The 19,410-nt window shown below is 41.0% G+C and overlaps 1 protein-coding gene across 1 annotated transcript in view; it reads left to right on the forward strand.

The window, feature by feature from the left end:
* The first annotated feature begins 543 nt into the window (after positions 1-543).
* The window catches only part of XKR6 (XK related 6), a 228,294-nt gene continuing 209,427 nt past the window's right edge, over positions 544-19,410 (forward strand). The window contains exon 1 of the mRNA XM_074355505.1: positions 544-1,761. Coding sequence (XP_074211606.1) covers positions 1,034-1,761 — 728 coding nt within the window. The 5' untranslated portion in view covers positions 544-1,033. The remainder of the gene's footprint in view (positions 1,762-19,410) is intronic.

Here is a 19,410-nt window from a genome sequence, read left to right on the forward strand (position 1 = left end):
CGTCTTAGAATTTAAGAATTGCATGCTTTAAAAAAAGTTGATAGAAATACAATTTCAATGGTGAAGAAAATACACTCAAGGTCACAATATGCCAATTCAATCATTGCTCTAACATTCAAGATGCAGATTGATTTTTAACTGGATTTTGCCTGTACTCTTCTTAAGGGAATGGTGGAAGCTTTACTGTAAAAGATGGTAAAGTTGTCAGTGACAAAAAAAAGTCAGGAGGTCAACAGAGGTAAAAGAGGAGAGAGCTGTCTAAATAGAAGTGAGAATAAGTAAGTAGTGTGTGGGACTCTAAATTGACTTCAAAGCAATTTCTAAAGACCCTCAAAATAAGAAAAGAATAAGAGAAATTTAAAAGAAAAGAAGAAAAGAACAAACAGCCAAAGAGGTGAGACACAGCCATTTTGATGGTGGGGTGTTTAACTACACAATGAGGTCATCCTATCTCCCGGAAGTGACATGTAATCACCTGCTTTGCACTAGCTCCGCCCCTTCCCTCAGAGGTCCCGCCCCTCAGTCAGCAGCCGGGAGGGTGTTAGGGGGCGTTTCTCTAGGAGGAAAGCTGTGAGCTGCGACGCTGAGGAAGGGGACCCCAAAACGTCTGGCACTGCCCCTTCCAGGGATCACTTTGGACCGCCTCACTCGGCTCAGCGGGATTCAGAAACGCCGAGGGGTCAACCTGATGGGTTTCGGGGTCAACGGAAGAGGGGAAGGGGAGCCCTGGCGGGGTGAACCCCCCGGCCCCCCGCCCAGCAGCTGAGGCACAGGAGGGCGGCCATCTTGGCCGGGAGGGTAGGGCTGGGGAGCTGCGGGCGCCGTGCGATTGGGGGGCTCGCCCGGAAGTGACGCCAACTACCCGGAAGCGGAGGGGGTTCCCTGGCCCACTCCCCCCTCGTTCGTTTGCTCCCCCGCTTCCTCCCCGCCCCCCTTCCTCTCCATTCGTTTCCCCCCCCTCCCCGTTCCCTGCCTTCTTCCCCCCCCACCCGTCCCTCCCCCCCCAACCTCCGGAGCTGGGAAGAGAGTCAAGATGGCGGCGAAATCCGATGGCGGTGGCGTGGGGGTGGGCTTCGCCCAGCTGCACAACCTGGACGAGGCGGTGGGCAGCGGCGGCGAGGAGGACGGGGAGCCCGGGGGAGGCGGCTGCGGCGGCGGCGGCGACGGCAGCGAGCCTGGCGAGAGCAGCTCGCTGCACATCTGCCACTGCTGCAACACCTCCTCGTGCTACTGGGGCTGCCGCTCCGCCTGCCTGCGCTCCCTCCTGGGCAGGAAGCCGCGCCGCAGCGCCGCCGCCGCCGACGGGGGGGACCAGCCGCTGCAGCCGCCCGCGGACGCCGGCCGCCCGACGCCCTCGGCCGAGCGGCCGCAGCCGCCGCAGGTGGAGCGGCCGTGGCTCGACTGCCTGTGGATCGTGCTGGCGCTACTGGTCTTCTTCGGGGACGTGGGCACCGACCTGTGGCTGGCCCTCGACTACTACCGCAAGGGGGACTACGGCTACTTCGGGCTGACCCTCTTCTTCGTGCTGGTGCCGTCGCTGCTGGTGCAGAGCCTGAGCTTCCGCTGGTTCGTGCAGGACTACACGGGCGGCGGGCTGGGCGCCGTGGAGGGGCTCACCAGCCGGGGCCCCCCCATGATGGGGGCCACTTACGGCCACGGCGTGGGGGTCTCGGCCACGCCAGGGGCGCAGCGCCTGTGCCGCCTCTCCGTGTGGATCTGGCAGTCGGTCATCCACCTGCTGCAGATGGGGCAGGTGTGGAGGTAAGAGCACTGCGGGGGTGGGGGCGGGGGCCTGGCCAGCCAGCCCTGCAGAGGGCCCCGCGGGCGAGGCCAGAGCCCTCCGGAGTGCGCCCCTCCCTCGAGGTGCCCCGCAGGTGGGCCCCTCGGACGGGCCTGGCCCGGGGTCTTACAGGAGGGGTTTGCCACGCACTTACCCTGGCGTCTCAAAAAGACCATCCTTCGATCTCGATCCCTGGCCACGCCTTTTGGCCCAGGGAGGCCCAAGACCCGGTTTGTGTGTCTTCATCCCTGGTTCGCACTTAGCGGAGACCCTGCCTCATCCTTTCCCTCCCCTCCATCTCTCTGGATCTTTATATTCTCATGGTCCCTTTACCCTGTCTCCCAAGGTAACCAGCCGCTAGCGCTTTTTATCTGCACCCTAGCTCGCCTCCTGGGGGGGAACCTTCCTTCTTCCAGCCGGTTTGCACTCGGTTTTGTCCCCCGGTGAGACATCTTCCCCTCTTTCCCGGTCTTTCCTCCGCAGTGGCCTGTGTGGGGCCCTGTGCAGAACCCCTGGCTGCCTCTCCTTTTAGCGCTCCTTTATTCCACGCCCCCTCCCCCCCTTCCTGCAATCCCATCCCCTGCAAATGACTCCAAACCGCTGCTCTCCTTGAAGGAAAATGACTTTTTTTTTTTTTTGCTGTTTTAGACGTGCCCTCTTCTTAGTGACAGGTAGAATTGTATAGTATGTGATAGGCATAAGCGTTTGTTTTTAACTCACTTCCAGAAAATCACTTAGCCACCTGGTCACCAGTTCTGGTGGAGCACTGATTTTGGTAGCCAGACCAGTGCGCAGGTGATTTATGTTTACACAAGCCCGGAGCGTGGCCTTCGGGCCCTCCCCTGCTTTTGTAAATTTTCCATCTGCCAGGTGAATCCCTCAAACCACTTGCAGGGTTTTTTTTGTTTTGTTTTTTGGGTTTTTTTACTAGCCTTAACTGGCTAAACTAAGGAAATGAGCCCATTAAAACCTTGGTAAATCTGTGCCCTCCAACTTAAATCAGCTTGAGTGTGTTCTGGAAACTGAGTTGTGGGTAAGAGTATTTGCAAGAGGAAAAATCTTACTGAAGAGAAATCACACGGAGCTCTTCAGGTACATGGCTTCTGTGAGAAGACATTTTGCCTAGACTCTGGCTCCTATGCCTAGGGAGATTTTAGGTGCTCTGGATTTCAGTTTACTGAGATGTACTCAGGTTAAGTTCATTGTCTTTTGAATTGTTTGTCCAGACCTCTATTCAGAAGTTTTACTAAAAACATTTCAGAAGGCACAGGATTGAATTAAGTCAAATTGTGAAAGTGAATTCAAGAACTTTGTTCTGCGAAATTTACATGCAGATTCGGGATAAGGGACATGTGAGTGGTTCTTGATTTTCCTGGCGCTCTCAGGATTGTTTACTGGTGTTCCTAGACTGAGCCAAGCAGCCTTTTCCCCCCCTCAGCTCTGTTTGTCTCCAGCTAATTTGTTTCCTGCTGATGGGTTGATAACAAGAGGGGGAATGAAATTTAAAAAAAAAAAAAGATTGGTTAACTTTTATCTATCTATTATGAGCATAATTTGGAGTCAAGGAAATTTTTGAAATATGTTTTGAATTTGAAATCTAAGTCTAAAAACACCCCAGTCCATACTGAATCAAAGGTAGTGTGTTTGATGAGCAGGATGCCTTTTTTGGTTACTTGCAGGTTAAGATATAAAGAATGAGGGCAAGAGGGACAAAAAGTATGAGGAAGAGAGAGATTTTGAAATAGTAATAAAAGTTAACGGCATGTAATTAATAGTCTTCTACTGAACAAGCGGAACATCTCTCTCTCCATGTCTTAGACTCTTAAATGTGGGCAGTCAAAACCTTGGTGTCAGGTTAAAAGTCCTGAAAGAATTGTTTCAGGTGTAATCCATTCTAGATGTTTCTTAGTAGTAAGCTTTTGGGACATACTGAAATTGAAGTTCTGTTTCACAAAATTTTTAGGCAGAATTAATTTTCCCTCCATTGACCTAAACCTTAACTGTATTTGGCAAAGTAGAAGTCCAGATTGTGGGACAAACTGAAAAGGACATTTTAGGTATAAATTTAGCTTTTATACTTGTTTGAAGCAGGATAGTGTATTACTCGGATTTTTACTGAGCTTTCAGGGTCTACAGTGGTATGTATATATATATGTTTTTTTTGAAATGATGCCTGTGATTTTACTATGTCTGAATTTTTGGTCTTTGAAAATTGGAATATATATCTAAATATTTCATAAAGTTAAGATATTAAAAGACATGCTAATTCAGCTAAGTTACTTATTCCATCACACTGTACTTCAAAAGAAATATTTACTGGTGAAGGGTTTTACTTTTTTGTTCCCATTTTTTTCGGTAAGCTTGTTTTGCTTGAAATACTCCTGGAGCAGAATTTGCTCTTTAATACCTGTTAGGCATGTGGCTTGCATGGAAATCATAAGAGCTTTGGAGAAAGGTGTTTATTCTTTCCTTATTTTAATCTCTTGGCAAACTTGTCAGTGTGTGTAAACATACGTCTCTGCTTTTTCTCAGATTTTTTAGGGTTACATTTGTTCCCTTAATCATGTTTGCTACTTAAATTTTGTTGTTCCATGTGGTCATGTGACATAAGGGTTAAGGTCTAGGAATTTGGTTTGGACCACATTTCTAAGAAAAGATGTCAATGAAGTTATTATGTTGTCAAAACTGATTCCATTAAATCACAGAGTATGTCTCTTCACTTTTTTTTTTTAATGTAAAATTATTTGACTCTTGCTTGGACAAAAGCACAGTGCTAATTTAAGGAAAAGTAATTCCTCTTGACAGTGAGGTGGTAAACTTCCCTTCAAGATGGAAAATACCTGACATCTCTTTTACCAAATGGCTTCACAGATTGTAAGAAAATACTTTTGTCTGGGCCAGAATTGGAGCATGGAAGAGTAGTTGCTGGTAGGGTGATTCGGTTTCATGAACCGCGCTTTGCGGAGCACCAGCGTGTGGTTGAGGTCTGCTGAGTGCGTGCTTTACCTTCACTAACGCCTTGACGTGAAACTTACTGTCCAGCTTACGTGCTCTATTCTGCAGGTGTTTTTCCCGGGGACAGCAGGTATATGAGTCACTGATACCAGGAGAAGGAGTCACACCGGGCTTCGGTTTAGTACAATGTGTTGTTATTAGAAAGTGAGATCATTTTCTTGGAGGGTTGGATCTTAGGAACAGTTTGGTTTAGTATACTTGTTGCATTTTTGTGTCTAAGTTTTTCCTTCAGCAGATCGGTCTTTCTTTGCTTTTGTGCTACTTTCAGAGGGTGCTTAGTGTGTTGGCAGCTCAGTGCAGTCAAGAACCGACAGTTCTTTGAAATTTCATGTAATGTCATGACATGATGTCGCAGCCAAATCATTAATCCCCCTTTTTGTTTATTTTTATGGATATGTTTTAAAATTTTTTCTTAAAGTCTTAATTTTACTTGACACTTTTAAAGTGAATGTCAGCTGTTTTTCATCTTGGTATATGTGGTGGAGTGGAGGGTTGCCTTCCAGGGAGAAAAAAGAAAACGGTGTTTCACCTACCATAACGGGGTCATCAATCTGTGAACAATCTAAAGCTTTGTTTTAGCATTTTTTCCTGTTTCAAGTCCTTGGTTTAATATAGGAACACAGCTCTCTGTATAATCAGCAGCAAATGTTGCTGGGCTGGTGAAGATTTTAAAAATTTCTAACTTTTCATTCCCTTTTCCCTTTCCCCCCACCCCGTATAGGGATGCTTGGAATATTGTGGGGCTTTGTTCTTGTTGAGTATTTTAGAACAGTGGTTCTTAACTCTGGCTGAGAATAGGACCTACTACAACTTAAACAAAAAAATGCCTGAGCATTGCTGGTCCTGCTGAGGAAGAATCTCTGGGTGAGACCCAGGCAATCTTGTTTTTAAGCTCCACAGGTGATCAGATGGGCTTGAGAAGCACTTTTAGAATTGGGTTTCAGGCTTATTCCATTTGGAGATTGTTATTGGATTTGTGTTCTTAATAAATATGATGGAACAGTTGGGAATGGAATGATTTGGTACTGGGAAGTCTGGTTCCTGGACAACACCATAACAAAATGAGTTTACCTTGGAAATATGAGTGTCTAAGTACAGTACTTGAGGCTGTCTCAAGTGTGTGCACTTAAAGTACTCAATGTTTTTTCCTTGGAGCCTAAGTATGGATCTTATTCTAAAAGGATTCCTAGATTCAAAGCATTCTTCAATAAATGTAGCCTCCTTCTTTGCCTTTTATGTAATTCAAATAGCACTTTTATGATTGTGTTGCATGTAAAAGGGAAATTAATTTTGAAATGATTCTCTTAAGTAGGCTTGAGGTAAACATAGCCAGGATTCCAAGAGGTGTTGGGCTGAGTGATCGGTAATGTCCCTCTAGCTCTAGGATTTTGTGATTTGTGAGCGGAAATGTTACCTTACAAATAAGGAAATTCATTCTTGTGGGTCCAGGATGATTACCAGTCATTGTCATGTTAAAAGATTGTGTGTGTGTGTGTGTTTAGGGGGCTTTACATAGTCTGCTTATTACTGGGTGGGAATGTCAGTATTGTAAAAATATCTTTTTTTTTCATTTTGTCCATAAATTTAATGGAATTATGGTTCAAAAGAAACTCAGTGGGATTTTTTGAAGAGAAACTTGGGAAAAATTGATCTGAGGAAAGTAATGTGTTTGAGTAGTCAAAAAAAACCTGGAAAAAGAAAAATTTTGAGACTTACACTATCAAAAAGTGAATATGCTATAAAGTGTCAATAATTAGAACATTGTGCCACTGGTAGAGGAATTAAGCAAATCAGTAGTGAAGCAGAGTAAAGAGAAATAAATTGACATGTTTGTGAGAATTTGGTAGGTAGTCAAGGCAGCATTTCTAATCAGTGAAGGGAAAAAAGATTACCTAACAAGTGATAATTGACTAGCCAGTTGAGGAAGAATTGATCTCTGTTTTTACAGAAACAAAAATTCTAAAAGAATTAGAAGTGTAAACATAAAATGTTAAGCTGTAAAAACACTAGAAGAAAATGTAGGATAATATTATAATCTTACAGTGGGTGAATTTTTTGATACCATCAAGGAAAAAAGGGACAAATTTAACAACATCAGATTGTCTCATCTAGTTATTTCCTTTGCCTCTCCCTCCCCACTTGAGGGAAAAAATTCATAGAAGTACATGATTAGTTGTGAGAGTAAGAAGAGTTATATTTAGATAAAGAGCTACTTCCTAAAAGGAGAGTGACTACAAAGAGAGCGTCTCTGAAGATTATTTCTCATTTTTAAGTGAACAGAAACAGTAAAAGCTTGACATTTATGGTGAATTTTCAAGTGAAGGTGATGAAAAAGTGGCACACTTTGAGTAAAATTGCAGCCAGTGATGACGGATAGTATTTCCAGAATGATCTAGAAACAAAACATCAAAATTTGTATTACAGCAGACTAGCATTCTGGAAATGTAGTAGACACATGTCAGAAATCACAAGCAGTTCATTTCTGCCTTTTATCACCATTTGCTTTGATTTTGTAGAATGTATTCATAAGATCAATTAGTTAGGGTTATGGGATGGATGCATTCCAGAGTGTGGGAAAGAGTAGGCGGGATGCAAAAAGAAACTGTGCCTCAAATGTTGCAATTTTCCCCTTGGACCAGGTTGCTTTGCAGCTTGCTTTCTGCAGACAGGTTTGTGGGGAAAACTTTAGTTTACTCCTGATGTTACTCTAAGTTACCTAGTTTCTTCTAGTGAGAAATTCTGAATTTCTTATTTGGCTCTGCAAGCATTATTATTTTTTTAATCTTGAAAATACAGCCTCATTTCAAAAGTTTAGTGACTTCTGATTTTTGCCTGAAGACAATCCACTATTTACCACTACTGGAGATACTTCAAAAACACAAAAACAAAACATGTACACACAAGACATAGCATAGTATTAAGCATTGAGGGAAACATTGGGGTTAAGAAGTCAGTTTATCATTCTGCAGGTTACAAAAAGATCTCTGGTCTCAATTTCCTTCTGTTATATTTTATCAAGTAAGGAGTTAAATTGATTGATCTTTAAGGTTCCCTCAGTTTTAGAAAGTGTGTTATGCTATAGGTATTAGCACTCTGAAGTTTTAAACAAGGAATTTCAGACTGTAGTTTGAACAATGAAAATATTAAAAAATGTGTATGTTTCCCAGAGCTGCTTTGAAGTCCTATCATGTTTTATGTTGACTTAATTTTTTTCATTATTTTTTAATCACTTTGCTACTTTATAGAGGCATGTTATATATATTGCTAGCTAATGTTGATGTTCATAGTGGATAAGACTTCCTGAGCAACTTGTTATGCTGGTTTATTAGCTACTTTTTTGTATTTGCAATTTCAGCTAAAATTATTTTAAAGTGTCTTTTTATAATCTTTTAAGTTTTCTTACTGTTAGATTAAGCTAAAGCAGTGCATATATCTAAGTTATATCTTTCGCAGGCTTTTCTGAGTTTTTTTTTTTTTTAACCAAGATTCATTTCTAACTGGGGAAGAACTTCAAATCACCTACTGCAATTTATCGTTTGATATGTATTTTCTAGCTTTAAAAAGTTAGTGTTTGTAAAAAACATTTTTAAATGCTAGCTTCCTTGTCAGTTGTGAGCTGTTTCAGAAAATGATTCCAAGTGAATTTTTTTGTGTTTTGTATTTTATTAAGATATAGATACTTTTTTGGTTTAAGTTGAATTTTGGGGGAAGATGGGATTTGCTTGGAGGAGTCAGTGAATATTGTTCTAAGACGTTAATGCCTTGTACACACAAGTCAATCTTAGGTTTTCCTTTTCTGTACGTCTGATGTGGGTAGATCTTGGCATACTGCATTATTTTAATATACTTTAAAACAAACCACAGTATCCTTCAGTATTTTGCGTATTGCTAACAAAAATTTCTTTGTGTGTATTGCTTTTATCCTGAAATATCAAACAAGTGGTTTTTAAAGTAACTTTTGTTTTGAATGCAGTATTTTGGCCTTTTCTCTTTTGGATTGTGAGGAGGCTGTTTCTGTTTTATCTTAGTCATTACTTTACAGAGCATAGATTTTATGTTCATCACTCATTTCTAGGAAGAAATTTGATTATTCAGTTCACAGGAAGGTAGACACATCACTTGGCTTCACAGCACCCTTGGAAGGGAGGTGGGGATGATAGTTCTTGTTTGTCCTGGCCAGATGCTCTCAAAGAATCACAGGTACATGAAATAGAAAGTCTCTCTTTCACCATTATGCCCCCTTTTCATTCCATCTTAAACATACTGCACACGTGAAGAACGGTGGCAGAAGTGAGGAAGACACCAGATCCCCGGCTCCGGAAACCTGCCGATAAGTTAGAGCCGGCAGGGAATTTGGAACCCAGGCCCTTCCATACAGCTGACTGGCTCTGCTTTCTCTCCTCGGCTGTGTTTCTTGGAGTGGTCAGAGAAGCTCTTGTATTAGGATGGGCCAGGGCTTCTGAGAATGTGGATTTGTGAGTCTACTATGGGCTTAAGGAATCAGAACCTCAGGGAGTTGAACCAGTGAATGTATTTTTGCTCAGTCTTTATTGTGGTAACTTTTAAGCACACGGGGAAACTGAAAGAGAAGTGTATTGAACACCTGTTGCCATCTACCTGGATTCTGTACTTGATATAGATAGCTTTATATATGTGCGTTTAACATATATTGTGAGATTGCACCTCTCCATATTTCTTCTCACATACTAAGTAATGAGAATAATTCTGTACAGCTACAATACTATTATCCCATCTAAGAAAATTAACGATAATCCCATACTTAGTCTGTAATTCTAGAAAATCACCTAATAGCTGCTTCATATTCGTATTTGCTCGTTTGTCCCCAGCAGTGTCTTTCATAACCCCCCTCCCCCCGCCAACAGGGATTAATCAAAATTGCTTAATCAGCATTGCTTTTATGTTTCTTTAACTCTAGAACGAAGCTTAAATTTGTCTTTTCTTCATGATGTTGACTTTTGTGGAGTCTGGGCCAGTTCTGTATGCTCCCTGTTTTGGATTGCCTTGTTGTTTCCTCCAAGTGTCAGCTGCTTTCTGTGTCCTGGGTAAACTTGAGTGTGTGTCTAGGGGCTTGATTACATTCAGGCTGCATATTTTTATCAAAAGTACTGCTTTTTACTTACATTTGCGTCATATCACATGATAACCTGGTTCATCCTGCTGTTAGTGACACTGAGTTTTATCTCTTGGTTAAGGATCTGGCTGCCAGATTTTTCTGTATGAAGGTACATTTTCCCCCTTACAGTCAGTAACTAACTTGTGGGGTAAGGCTCTGGCAAGGGTTGATGGCCTGTTTTGTGACAACCTTTTACCTCATGATTTTAGGGGCCATTGAGGATCCTTTCCTGGATAAATTATGAAATTGCTGGTGGGAGATGGGGTTTGTATTTTAAATGAACTCCCTAGTAATTCTTATCTCTCTGAAGTTCGAGAGCCATTGCTCTACTGGAATCAGGACCTGAGAGTTTAAAAAAATTCTGTCCCAAAGAGGTTTTTATGAATCTAGGCACTGGTGGGTTTTCAACTGGTTGTCTGTAGACAGCTTCATATTAGTTTTGGAGGAAAAAATTAAAATATGCCTCGTGTGTCCTTTTGTAATAGCAATAACCTGAGGTAAGGGCTGACAGAAGTATATGTTAACAGGTTAGAATGTATGTCTCCAGTTGAAGGAGAGCGGAGGAGGCATATAGGAATTACTAAAGTGGAAAGGAAACTGTGATGGAAATTCTACTTTTACAAATATTGTTTCATTTAAATTTTCGTAAGTTTTTCTGTGCCTGTTTTACAGATGAAGAAATGAGTTTAGAGAGGTTAAGTAATCTGATAAGTCACTGGTAACCGAGGAAAGTTTTGAAGCCAGATCTCACTGATGGCAAGAAATGTGCAGTTTTCTCTATCGTATTTCTTTTGTTATACGATCAGGAGGCTCTTTGCACTGATTCCTTTGGGGCTTTGCTATTCTGGCTCATTGGAAGTGGAGGGGTGATCATCGTGAAGCCCTGGGGCCTCTGGATGTACAGGCTGAAGTTCTTTGAGATCTCTGATTTCTAGTCTGAAGTATTCAGCTCCGCAGAGAAGATGCACCCTTGTGTTGATTCTCCATTTACCTGTTGGAAACACCAAGAATAGCAGCTCTTTCCTTAAGGTTGCGAAGCAGTTGTTTTCAAATCTTGGCAGTGTGTCGGAATCGTCTGGGGAGTCGGCTGTTTGGGTTCTACCACAAGAGGTTATGGTACAGCAGGTCTGGGGGGTGCCTTGGACTCTACATATTTAAAAAGCCTGTGGTTTTAGGAAGTTCCCCAAGCAGTACACACCAGTGTCTGATCGGACCTGACTCTTAGCTGGAAATGGGTTGTCAAAAGTGGATATTAATCAAATGGTAGCTTTATTTGCCATAGACTATGCTTAAGATTTAGAATACTGTAAAAGCATTTAGCAGTAAAACTGTACAGCATATGCTTGAATATTCTTTTGATTCATAAGCGACTATGGAAATTTGAAGTACTTCAAGGTCATTATTAACACAAATTATCACTGTTGGTGCTCCAGAAGTGCTGGGTTAGAGGCATTTTATTGTGTTGGGGAAATTGATATCCAATCCAGAGTGAATTTCATGTCTCAGATTTTCAGAAATGTTATATTTGTTGAAATTAGTGCCAAGGATAGGATTCCTAAAAAGAAACTGGTGAGTGAAAGGGGAGAGGTGACGTAATAGGTATTAAATAAGTCTCATTAGGAATGGGAACAGAGGGAGCAGAGAGGAGAAATGACTTGACTGCACTCTGCTTGATGGATTCATGGGGAGGAAGAACTAGGGGAGGGCTTGGGAGGGGATTATCGGTGTTTGACTCTGCTGCTCCATGCGGGTAAGGTACTAGCACAGTGGATCAGCAAGGACACCGAAAACCTACACACACCGAAATAACATCCCTTGGAGCTCCGTCTCGGAATGTGCTGTGGTGGTGGTGAGAATACCCAAGCTCCTTGTAACTGGGAAGCTCAGGGTCAGAACTGCCAGGAGGGCCACAGCTGGCAGAGAGGGCCACCCGGTGTCTGGGCAGGCACACTGTAGACTGGGCTGGATCCTCTGTGATTCCAGATCAAAATGAGCAGAACTCTCCAAATCTGCTGTTTTGCTTGGTTATAAGGAATGCAACTTTTGAGTAGTAAACTAAGTTATAACTAAATAGTTATAAATACCCCCATGTATTTAGGATGCTGCCATTTTGCCTTCTGTAAGGCAGTTTTCATTAAAGGTGACTCTGAAGGAAAAGACTGTGCCTTCCAATGAAAGAATCATATACTCAGAATGTAAGCAATCTCAGATGGTTTTGCTAGACCTAGTGGGTGACGGTGTGCTTTTTGATTGGCAGAAAAGAGAAGCTACATAAAGCATTTATTGCTCCATTTGCAAATTAAATAAAAGCTGTCAAAACTGAGCTGAAATTAAAAGCAATCACATTGTAAATTTGAAAAAATCGAGTTAGAATTGTTTGTAGCATTTGTGGACCATACTTGTGGTTTCCAGTATTTGATAAGGGACCACATAATTTTTAGGTAGTTTTCAAGGTGTAGTAGTTTAGGATGAAATGAGATGGTATCTGTCAGGCCTGTTACAAGATTTTGAATGGGGCCCTGTAAGGTTGGAATGTGTCATTTTGCCTGTTTGCTCGGCATTTACTTTCACTATCTCAATTCGTGGTACACACACATCTCCCATAACATGACATATGCGTTCCTGAAAACCCTCTCACTCTGCAAAATCACACACCAAAAATAACAGGGCTGTGGAAAAAATAGGATTAAGGCTAGCCTACTTAAAACCATGTGACTTTACTAGAAATTGACACAACATTGTAAACTGACTATACTTCAATTTAAAAAAACAAGCAAAAAAGTTATGTGATTCTGTAACCAGAGCACTAACAGAAATAATGACAATCCAAATAAAAATAAGAGCACGGAAGTATGGGTGATGTTTGCACTCAGCATCGAACCCAGGTGGTTCTAGGCCTTATTTTATCCTGGGACATGCTTTTCCTTTTTTGGTATGTAGATTCTTGTAGGTTAGCTTCTACTGGAGGCCAGTTTCCCCCAAATTAAAGCCCTGAGCCAGGGTTTAGTCTTCAACGTGTGCATCACTCAGCATCACTAGGTAGTGGAAAGCATAACGGATATTGAAGACACTAAACCAGCCGCCACTACTTGTATCAAAGAAAGGTACTTTAATAAAATTCTCACCATTTTTCTTTTTCTTTTTTCCTGTCCCTAACCCACCCCCCCAAGTCTTTATTATTTGTGAAAAATCTTGCCCTTGATAGCTTCAAAACATTAACATGCTGGGAAGACTCACTCACGGACCCACACTACTTCCCCATCACACTGTTGTCCTTCCCATTCTGCCAGCCGTGTGTGGAAGAACCCACGCTACAGAGGCATGCTTTGTGGCATAACTGCCTTGTTTTTGAATCTGTACTTGGAGATGTCAAGGTTCTGTTGTTTTGGAAAGTTCTAGTTTTGGAGACACGACAGTCTTGCAAGGTTGGGTGAAATTCAGTATTCTTCTCATGCTTTGTTGGCCTTGACATACAGTAAAGAAGTGAATAGGTACTATTTCAATCCACTTTTAAAAATCTGTAACATAGTCCTTGGATGGAATGAGCTATGTCTCAATGCCACATTGACATTTGAACTGCATATATGGAGCAGGAATGGTTTTAAATTTCAGTTCATTTGAAATGTAGTTAGAGTGAGATTTTAAATTAAAATTCATCTGATTATACAGTAAATGGAAAAAAGAGCAACAGTAGCCAGTTGTCAAGGAAAAGACTGATGAGTAGAACAAACAGACGGCTTTCGGCAATATAAACAATCTGTTTTCATAGGGTTGTTTTGTTTTGTTTTTTTAGGATGATTGGGAGAACTTCCACATTAAGGAGAAGTTAGTTAAATGTGAAAGACAGCAATTGTACAGCGTGTATGGTAGTGACTACTACAGTGTGTTTCCTCCGTAACTGTGATAACAAAAATTTCAGTGGCTTGATGCAAGAAATCTGTTGTCTACCCTGGGTGGTCCTGGCTGATAGTGGCTTGGCATCCTTTAGGGGCTCAGCGCCCTCAGCATTCAGCCAGAGAAAGGAAAGGGAATATGGGGAAAGCGTAACTGCTTCTCAAAGCTCTGGCTTGAAGTGACACACATCAGTGGGCTAACGTCCCACGTGGAGAACCCTGTGACCACGCCCACATCCAGGGAGGCTGGAAAGTGCAGTCCTGTCTCGGGAAACAGGCTTGCACTGCAGAAGAGGAGCTTGTGTTTTGGTGATCAGAGATGGAGAAAGAAATAATTCTGCGTTTAGACCAGATACCCTCCAGATTAGATTAAGGGAGGGGTGTGTGTGTGTGTGTATGTATGTGTGTATAATGTAAATTGATACTGACTGGAGTGTAAAAGAGACAATTTCTTTTTAAAACTTTGATTTATGTTTTAATTTAATATTTTAGAATTTGCTGACCATGTCAGGCCTCTGTCTCATTTTACTCTTTAAAAATGTTAAAACCATTCTTAACCTGAGGGTCACACAAAAACAGGTCAACCCTATTTTAATTGGTCAGGTAAAGCAAGTAACAATTTAAATTAGCTTTTAAAAGTAACAGCTATGTTTAATCATTTTAAGTGTGATCCATGCTAAATATACTAAATTAAAATATAATGAAATAATACAAGTAGAGTTTTGAATAATTTTTCTTCAGATGAAATTTCATTGAGGTAAAAATGGCTTTCATGGACTAAATAAAAAGTAGCAGAGCCCAGTACCTAGGCCTCGTCCATGTTTCAGGTCTTGACAAGTAGTTCACCTGGTTTAGGATGGTTTGGGATCTTGATATGTGACCACAGCGGTTGTAGCTGTAACAAAACCATGCTCCCTACTTGGGGACCTTTTGGGCGCTAGTCCCTGAATAACTGCTCCCAAAAGTCACTCCTTGCTTCTCATCTTTTAATTGTACAGGTCACCAAATATATAACCCAAGTCTATGTGCAATGTTCATACCTAGCTTTGGAAATTTACACTAAACCTTTATATTACTAAAACTGATTGGATTCAATTTGTTTGTGTGTTAATAACCACTGGGAATGGACTCAGAGTATCTAAAAATTCCTTGTAAAGATGTCGAAGCATCTAAGTGTGATTTAACTTAAAACTGAAACTAGAATGTTTTTATCAAAACATGTCAGTATGTTTTATAAGTTCATCTAGAAATTGGAGACCTGCTAGTCCTAGTGAAGGTTTAACAGTTCACTGTCTTAAGATACTTGTTCTGTTAATTCCAAATGTGATTTAAGTTACATTTTCTGCTATACTTAATTGGCTTTTAAAAATTAGGTTACTGAAGCATTAAAATAATAAATATATGTATTTATTTAGAGGCTATTTAATAATTAAAGTTTCTCTGCAGAATATTATTAGTTGAGAGTGTACTGAGAGTTCAGATGAGGATCCTTGTTTTTTTCTTACAAAGCCAGGATCTGTGACCTGTATGGCTGATTCATAATTAATATCTTTCAGGACTATTGTACTTGAGAGATAAAACTGCAAATTATAATTAGAATAAAAACTAGACACCGAAACCTTTAACAGAAGCTATATGATGTTACAGGTCAAATACACATTACTTGAGATAAAATTTTTTGTCTGGTTCATCTTATTAATATAATTTTAATACTTTTAATGTATTTACTCATATTATCTGGCACTGGCTTAGTCGTTCGCCCCCACTATTGCATCTGTTGCATCCAGAAGATACTGCCCAGACTACAAGTAGACCTAACTCCCCAGTGTTGTATGTAGCCACTGGGTGACCCTGTCTGAGCTTGATCAAAAAAGTGCTGTTACATCCAGGGATTCCAGAACGTAATACTGCTACGGGTGTTTAAAGGCTTACACCGTGTTTCAAACTTTATTCATAAGCCTTTTCAATTTTTAATTGATAAGCTCACTAGAGTAGACTCTCCAAAAATCTTACTTAATGGCATTATAGTAATTAATCGACACAGATCATAGGACTTCTCAGGACCAAAGGAAAAAGGAAATTGCTGAACTTCACATGATGGTTACTCTTGGTTGACATAGATACAGCCTTGAGTAATAGTTTTTCAAAAAATCCAGTAGTACTTCACACTGCTCCTAACTACACCTGAAACTAACACAATATTGTAAATCATTATACTTCAGTTAAAAAAAAAAAAAAAAGATGGCTTATGTGAAAAACCAGAAAGTAACAAGTGTTGGTGAGGATGTGGAGAAATTGAGACCCTTGTGCATTGTTCCTGGGAATGTGAAATAGTGTAACCGTGATGGAAATCAGAATGGTGGTTTCTCAGAAAATTAAATATAGAATTATATATGATCCAGCAATTGCATTTCTGGGTATATACCCCAAAGAACTGCAAACAGGGGCTTGAAGATATGTTTGTGTAACATGTTCACAGCAGCATTATTCATAATAGCTGAAAGATAGAAGTGACCCTGCTGTCAGTGTGTGGATGAACGGATAAGCAAAGTATAGCATGTACACAGAGTGGAATATTACTCAGTCTTAAAAAGGAAGGATATTCTGATGCAACATGGATGAAGCTTGAGAATATTATGCTAAGTGACGTTAAGCCCGTTTAAAAAAAAGGGCAAATGCTGTATAATTTTGTTTTTATGAGGTAACTAGAATGGTCACACTCAGAGAGACAGAAAGAAGGGTGATTGCCAGGGGCTGGGGGGGAGCAGTTTGGGAAGATGAAAAGAGTTCTGTTGTGGATGCTGGTGATGGCTACACAACAGTGTGAATGTACTTTATGCCTCTGAACTGTACACTTGAAAGTGGTTAAGACAGTAAAGAAGTCAAACAAACCCTTCAGATATTTTCATTTCTTCACAGCTCTGCTCTCAACTTTAACACACAGAACAAATGAATGAACAGTTTCTTTCTCTTCCTTGCCCAGTTCTGTTGTCAATTTAAAAAACAAAAGCAATGCTAATTATGTCCCCACAACCAGCCCATTTGGGTCAAGGCATACCTTTTACCAGTGTTCTAGCCACACCATCCAGCTGGGAACCGGCCTCAATCTTGTTACCTAAAAGTATTATTTTGAAAATGGTCACTTCCACCGCATGTTGTGACCACTGTCAGGTAAAAAGTCAGTCCAAGTTGTTAGTCTCCATAGTGATACCTGTAGTGTCAGATTGGAAAAAGAGAACCCATGTTATTAAATCTGAAATGACTCCAGTAAAGAGTGGTATTTTAAATCAAAAGAGAGCTCGTCCCCGTTCCATGTCCCACAGCCTGAGCTGTGGTGATGGATGAGGCAGTGCCTAACAAGGAGGGCCAAGGGCGCCCAGGCCTTCAGAGCATGCCTTCTGGCCCCAAGAGCTCAGTCTTGAGCTTGCCCTGACCAGCTGTTAACTTGTGCAGTTATTTAACCTCTCTGTTCTTGGGTTTCCTATTGAGTAAAATAGTGGTTATTTTGGGTAGAAAGATCAGAAACAGCTTAGTGGAGGAGGATGTGACTACCTTACAGTGTGGTTTTGAGAATTAAGAGTAATACATGTAAAGTCTGAGACTGGGGATGGGGTGGGTACAACTCAGTGGTAGAGCGCACTGTGCCCTTAGCATGCATGAAGTCGCAGGTTTAATCCCCAGGACCTCCATTAAAAAAAAAATTTAAATGTCTGAGAACAGTGCTTGATACACAATAAGAACTTACTGTTAGATATTAACAACTTTTTCTACCTGGCCCACAGTATTGAAGATTGTACCTGGTATTCGTAAGGTTCTTCCTGGCCAAATTTTCTTCCTTTATTTAACTGTTACTCACTTCTCTTTCTACCCATGTAAATGTGCCTTGCTTGGGTGTGCAAAGTAAATTCTCCAAATAAAGATGTAATAATGTTAAAGCAGTTATAAATATGTATCCATTAAATGGTTGTTCTCTTTGTAAGTGAAATCAGGAAGAAAACTGTAGTCACTTTGTAATTTATTTACATGTTGATAAGTGCTTGTATGAAAAGTGGATTATCCATATGCAAGAATAAATTAGGCAGGCAAGTCTTTTGAAATACAGTCTTGTCTAGAAGTCAGAACATATTATCTGGCACCAAAAAAATCAGAAAATGTTTATATGAGCTTCTCTAAGAAAAAAGTGTTACGAGATATTATCATGCATGTATAAACTTTTGACAGATGAAGAGTTCACCACCCTTTAGTTGATGAGGAAAATATTGGGTGTAAATGTTTTAACTGCAACAGTCCTTTAAAATCCCCTCAGCAAAGAAGGATGTTAAGCAGCTGTTTTACACCTGTTCTAAACAATATGGACAGATCTTAGTTCTCTGAATCTGCCACCAGTTCAGAGCCCTTCAGTGGTCCCTCTTTGTTCATAGAATACACCCCAGACTTTTAAACCTACAGTATGAAGTTCGTGGTTCCAAAAGACTTTTCTTGCCGGTATTTCATTATTCATTATATCATGACCTCATTACCTGACTTTCAGAGTGAAGCATTCCTGCAGCACTGTATTTCAACCGGCCCATCCTCATGCCCTGTACCGTTTGTCTCCATGCGACCTTGTCGCCAGTGCCACCTTGAAAAGAGCCTTAGGGAACTGGGGAGATTTGCTGATGACAGTTTCAGGTGGTAGTTTTAATCTCTTGCCTCTGAAATGTTACACACACTGAATGTATGTAGTGACTTACTTTAATGTTTTCTATGTGCAGTGGCTAAAGTCCAGGTATCCAGTAGGAATTAGTAAATTCAGAATCAGTTACTAGCTTTTCGTAAAGGAAGCACCTGCCAACTTGCCTGGCTTTCAGCCTTAGATGGGTCTTCTCTAGCTAGATGCCTGTTCTGGCCACTGGACTCCTGTAGACCCAGGCAGACCCAAAACCAGTCAAAAAAATGGAGAATTAAAAGCAGAGGAAGAGTTCACTTGGAACTTGACCATCTGCCTTTGACTGCTTTGTCTCAGTTCTACTTTTAGTTAGAATTACAGTAAATCTGAAAGTTTTTTGTTTGATCCATGCTCCTCTTCCATTTCTTTTTTTTTTAACCTCTCAAATGTTTGTATGTAAAAGTTCGGTATTTTTAAAAAATAATTTCTCCATGGTTGGAATATTTTGTACCTTTCCCCCAACTTTAATGTGTGTGTATAACAAAGTTCCTTTTTGGTTGAAATTCAGGTTGTATTCTTTCATAACTGTCTGATGATCACCTGAAGCCCCGTAAGTTAAGACTAATGAAGTAATCCATTTTTAATACATTAATTTTAGAGGCCCATTTGTAGTTTTTAAAGTTTCATAATATTGTTAATCCTTGAGCTTGTGGCAGGTCGATCCCAGAGCTGATAACCTTTTGAAAGGTTGTACTAGAGCAGACTGATTCGTTGTTGAGCTTGTGAAATGACTGCTGTGACTAGAAGACACATCCGTGGTCTGGTTTTGGTCAATGGCCGGAATAGCATCCATCAGGGAATCTCTCTGCTGCTTCCACCTGTTGGTTGGAAGACCTGGCTCCCACCTGGCCCCCCCGTGGCTCAGTACCTGCTCTCTGTG

The sequence above is a fragment of the Camelus bactrianus genome, chromosome 31 (genome assembly GCF_048773025.1).
Source record: "Camelus bactrianus isolate YW-2024 breed Bactrian camel chromosome 31, ASM4877302v1, whole genome shotgun sequence".
NCBI lineage: Eukaryota > Metazoa > Chordata > Mammalia > Artiodactyla > Camelidae > Camelus > Camelus bactrianus.